The sequence below is a fragment of the Hyposmocoma kahamanoa genome, unplaced genomic scaffold, assembly GCF_003589595.1.
Source record: "Hyposmocoma kahamanoa isolate Upper Pololo Valley unplaced genomic scaffold, ASM358959v1 90868, whole genome shotgun sequence".
NCBI lineage: Eukaryota > Metazoa > Arthropoda > Insecta > Lepidoptera > Cosmopterigidae > Hyposmocoma > Hyposmocoma kahamanoa.
In genome coordinates this window covers 4,213-9,645 of record NW_020654671.1, presented here as the reverse complement: position 1 = coordinate 9,645, position 5,433 = coordinate 4,213, and the positions used below count along the sequence as shown (strand labels likewise).

The following is a 5,433-nucleotide window of genomic DNA, read 5'->3' as shown; positions in this document are numbered from 1 at the left end:
ACAAAAGTTTGAACTTGTTGCGCTTGGGAATTTTGCATGTGAATGAGTTATGTGTTTATGCTGTGGCAGAGAAAATGGTAGTTATTGCAGCTTAACACCTTGTGAAAGAGTTCGTCCAGGCCTTGCCACCTTCCCTATTTCTGCCGCCAAGCAGTAATGTCAGGACTATTTGTGTTCCGGTTTTGAAGGGTAAGGGTCGTTTCGATCCTTTTACTTTAGAAGAAACAGAATTTCGAAAAAAATATAGATTTAGCCAAACATATGTAAGAAAAATAGTTGAGTTAGTTAAGAGTGACATCGAGCTACAAACTCGTGGTGGCGGGCTGGCTGTAGAACTTCAAGTTTGTACTGCTCTCAGGACTTGGGCTAGGCAAGAAGTTCAAGATGATGCAGCAGACATTCATGGACTTAGCCAACAGTCCGATACTAATGTATGCCGCAGAGTGGCTCTGGCTTTGGCAAAAAACGCGGCACAGTTCATACGCATGCCTGTGTCACTAGAAGAGCAAGAACAACTAGTTTCCGGTTTTAGAAACATTTGCGGCTTTAGGAACGTGATTGGTGCTATAGATTGCACGCACATAAAAATTAAAAAAGTTGGTGGTGATAGCGCACAATACTATATCAACAGAAAGGGGTTTTCATCCTTAAATGTCCAGGTAGTTTGTGATTCTCAATTGAAGATAAGAGACATAGTGGCACACTGGAGGGGCAGTACACATGATGCAAGGATTTTCAGGGAAAGTCGAATTCGGCAACAATTTGAAAATGGGGAATTTAGTGCCCGTTTACTAGGAGATTCAGGCTATGGTTTAACAAATGATTTGTTTACACCAATCCAGAATCCCCGTGGTGTGAAGGAAGAGTCTTACAACAGTGCACACATATTGACAAGAAACCCAATTGAAAGGTGTTTTGGAGTATGGAAACAGAGGTTTCGTTGTCTATTGCATGGATTTAGTGTAACACTAAAAAATGTAAAATTGTACATTGTAGCACTTGCTATACTCCACAATATTGCCATCGATATGAAAGAAGACATTGATTTTCTTGAACCTCACTTGTCTGAAAATGATGATAATCAACAAATGCTAAGGAGAGATAATGATAGCCGATCTGGCCAAGAAACAAGAACATTGTTCATTGAAACACACTTTTAGCTGTAGCATTGTATTATTTTAATTTAGATTTTAACAACAAAATATATCTATAATATATATATAACAATCACTCTATATGGCACTCCATTACAAAGAGTATGACATTTTAAATATCTAGGGCATTACTTGACCGATGACCTTAAAGATCACCTGGATATTGAGAGGGAACGCAGGGCATTGGCGGTAAGGAGTAACATGTTGGCCCGCAGGTTTGCTCGTTGCTCTGATCAAGTTAAGATCACATTATTTCAAGCGTACTGTCAGAGTTTTTATACGAGCGGCCTGTGGTTTGACTGTACTCAGAAATCGCTTAATGCCCTGCGAGTCCAATATAATAATGGATTCCGGATGCTGCTGGGGTTGCCCTGCTTCTGTAGCGCATCACAAATGTTCGCAGAGGCACACACAGATGGCTTTCATGCCATCATGCGCAAAAGAGCTGCCTCATTGATGAGCAGGGTGCGGGCCAGCACCAGCAGCATTCTGCAAATGATCGCCAGTAAACCGGACTCTCTTTTGCACAGTCATGTAAACCACCTGATGATAGTGTGTCAATAGGTGTTTACATGGTTGTGTAATATAAAATGTTTTGTTTTTAGTTTTATTATATTTTTATTTTTATTACTTACTCACTAACAATAGATTAAGATATTTGTAATACTAACCAATGGATCATAGATATCCGAAATAAAAATTTTTCAATTTCAATTTTCAATTTCAAAATTTCCAATTTTAATTTTTCAACTTGAAGGTCATGCTCTTCTATAATAAAACTCTGAGCTTCTAACATATTTTTCATTTTTAGCTCATGTTCCTCCCTTATGCAATTGACAAGAACCATATGGCGCTCTCTTGTGAAGTCCCGTTCCTGAAATAAATAGTTTGTTATTAAATACAAATCACCATGCCATTAATTCTTTTACCTAAATTAAATGTTGCAATTTTATTTTACCTCACGTTTTGCAGTCTGTTCATTATGTTTCATTTCATTAAATGGTAGTTTCCGTTTTGTCCCACAAGGTTTAAATAAATTAATCTTCTTCACAGGTTGTGGTGTGATATTCTGATACAAAAAACCAGACATATAAATATATTAATAAGCAATTTTTAAATATTGTATGAATGTATAGAGGTCTGCATAATACAGACATTTATTAATAAATTTAAATTATCAAACCTCTTCCACATTCTCTTTCTTATCTAATGGAGTGAGAACATACTCTTGTGTTGACATGACACATTCCACCTCCTGATTCTAAAATAAAATAGAAAAATGTGTATTAAGGTTATACTTATATCATAGACTCATAAAGATATAATTTTGTAACTGTCTCACAATTATACTGTCTACATTAAATAAAATTCATGCAATGCACAATAATAAAAAAATTATAAGATCCTCACCGCTATGCTGTCACTGTCGAAGATATTTGAATCTGTTTCAAATTCCTGTGGAATCATACTTAAGATGTCTATTGTTTCCGGATCTGGGCTAGGAGGCTTTGGTCCTCCACCAGTACATTTGATAGATGTCTTTACCTGGGACATATTTTTTTTTTAGCATCTAATTTCATTGTACGCCATTGTTGTTTTATTTCAGCTAAATCTCTCTCCCGGCTATTTAATTCAATAAATCTGAAAAACATTTTGTCTCAATTACGGTTAGAAGAATACAAGAAACATCAAACAAAAGGCGTGAAACGTGGTATTTTACAAACCTTTTTGTTACTGTGTGCCAAGCAATGGTCTTACTTTTATTGGTATTAGTGTCAGTGTTTTTGTTCTCTAACACGGATATAAACTCCTGTATGCAACTTTTTAATAAATTCTGAAAGATAATATACAAAAGTTCGATTACAAATTGTGACCGAGTGGGAAATCTTTTGTATAGTAAAATTCCTTCTCACCTTTTCTAAGGTATCCCAATTTGCAGATCGTTTTCTTTTCGCCTTGAGCTGGTCAATGTTTCCACTATTACAAGCCATTATTTCACAGTAACAATTTCCTAATACAGTGTAATAAACGCAATTTACTTTGAATTTGACGTTTAGCAATGTATGAAAGGTACGTTCATGAAGTTTTTGACAATTTTTACGATAACCTTTGCCAAAAGAACTTTTTTATTGTAAAAGAAATACAAAATTACTTTAGACACATTTCAAGACAAGAAATGTCAATTATTATGCTAACAATTTATGTTATTTGTTACAAAAACAACATTATTACGCTGTTTAAAAATTTTTCAAAATGTCTCTCAGGTTTTCCAACCTAGTATCAAAACGCTCGCTAAAAATGTTGCCAGTGGTTATTGTTTTAACTAATTTATAACTACGCAATGCTTGCACACCTTTTATTAGTAAAGGGAGTGTGTAACTCTTATCTGCAGTTTATACAATGTATAACTATACAGTTGTTAAGCAGTTGTTTTAAATATTTTTATTAGTAAGGCTGTAAGTGTATAAATCTTAAGTGTCAAGCTTGTGCTCTTGACCCTGTACTTAACTACAGGATAACGACAGCATCCGCGAGATGGAGGCGGGTAGCTTTTGGATAGGGAAGGGCGAGCGAGTGCGCGAGCAGTTTCGCGACAAATACGAGTCACCTATGGCTTTCGGCACGCTTTTCAACTGACTCCAAGGTAGCCAGTTGGTATTTAGCAGAACTATCCCATAGATAGCAGTAACACTCCATACACGACCGGATTTGTGCTTGGTACAACTTTTTTTTAGGCAATTGTGACGGTGTGAAGTAGCACCTCACCTTGGAAAGGATGTTAAGCTTCCTGGCTGCATTTTTGGCCATTTATTCTATGTATCTGCCGAAGTTCAAACTGGAGAACAGGATCATTCCAAGTAGCTGACGACGGTCTGCTATTAGTTTGGATTTATCACAAATAGTCCAAGTCAGGTCAAAGGGACTCCGTTTTGTGAAGAATAGACACACTTGCATTTTGGTAGCGTCAAACTTGATAGTTTGGCATTGCAGTTCCCAATCGGAGACAGCCGTGTCAAATCCAACCGACTAATATAGATAGACATAGACTCTCGACAAGAATGGATTTCTTCTCCACTAATCCTTGCATTGAACTAATTGAGAAGTGACTATTTATACAACTGTGCCGTCATGTTATAGAATGATATGCAATGGAGAATGGAATGGGACGGGAAGGGACGGAACCACAGGCCACATACACTTCTTCCGTGGACGGAACGGAACGAAAGGGAACGGAATGTCGTTTATTTGCTTTACATAGGGTGGTTACATTATAAATGTTGATAAGAGTCATCACAACTTTAATTGTTCGAGAGGTAGGAGTAAAATCTAATAGCGTCAGCCACTATCTGTTGCAGGTTGAAACCAAAGAGAATTGTTATTGGTTGAAACTATTTTTTCCCATCCTCTAAAGTTGAAACTGGCAATTTTTAGTGTATCACATCAACTGCTATAATTATTATGTTTGTCAATTTTGAAGTATACCAGTTGTTCAAGGTCGTTCGGTGGAATCAGTACTTTCGTAATATTAAAATACTCCAGGATTCAGACGCATAATGCCATAACGCAGAGTGCCAGTATTTCTCGGTTTATGTACTGAAAGATATGCCTCTATAATATAATATTTTGTTTCTGACTTCTAGAAAGAATGACTATGTCTGACTTATTTGCTTAGAGAATGGAAAAAAAATAAAAGAAACGAGCTGCCCTAACTACAGAATGAACGTGGGTATCAAAACAAAAATTGAACGCTACAAATGGCGGATTTCTATAGCGTTGTACTATAATCTATCGATAAGTCATTGTCGACATGTTTTCGACATGAAATAGTTTTTTTTTTGTTTCTTTCGTTTACTGTAATTAGTTTACTGTGATTAAAACGTATGAAAAAATCTGCAACGAGTGGATACTTTTGTTTTCAGGAACTGAGAATGCCTAGTAAATGAGTCTTGTTGAATCTAAATTAAATATAACATTATTTACCAATAAACCTAATGATGGAATTGCATTATCATGTAATCTAGTTACATTTAAAGTTCTGGTAAAATTTGACTCTTCAAAATGAAATTAATAATTGTATAATAATATTCATATTCGGCAAACCTATGATTTCCAACCCTTCTTTTGTCATTTGTTGGTAAACTTGAAATAATAAAAATAATAATAATAAAAACCTCGTAGTGAATTGTTTTCATAACAGAATATGGATAATAAGTACGTTTACAAGATCAACACTATCACAAAAGAATCCTAAACAACAATCATTAAAATATACAAACAA

At 35.5% G+C, this 5,433-nt stretch overlaps 1 protein-coding gene across 1 annotated transcript; it reads right to left on the bottom strand.

The window, feature by feature from the left end:
- Positions 1-1,966: 1,966 nt before the first annotated feature.
- Positions 1,967-2,709, bottom strand: LOC113236268. The gene is made up of 4 exons (XM_026472274.1): positions 2,565-2,709; positions 2,338-2,415; positions 2,118-2,223; positions 1,967-2,028 (listed from the first exon to the last, which is right to left on the bottom strand). Exons 1-4 carry the CDS (start codon positions 2,706-2,708, stop codon positions 1,967-1,969), a joined length of 390 nt encoding a protein of 129 aa, XP_026328059.1. The 5' UTR covers position 2,709.
- Between the last annotated feature and the right edge of the window lie 2,724 nt (positions 2,710-5,433).

What these genes read in the sequence shown, in the direction of transcription:
- LOC113236268 (XM_026472274.1), bottom strand. Translation starts at nt 2,708, where the DNA reads ATGTCCCAGGTAAAGACATCTATCAAATGTACTGGTGGAGGACCAAAG. An exon ending in AGAAAGAGAATGTGGAAGAG is followed by an intron (nt 2,224 to 2,337) that starts GTTTGATAATTT and finishes TTTTTGTATCAG; the next exon opens with AATATCACACCACAACCTGT. An exon ending in TAATGAACAGACTGCAAAAC is followed by an intron (nt 2,029 to 2,117) that starts GTGAGGTAAAAT and finishes TATTTATTTCAG; the next exon opens with GAACGGGACTTCACAAGAGA.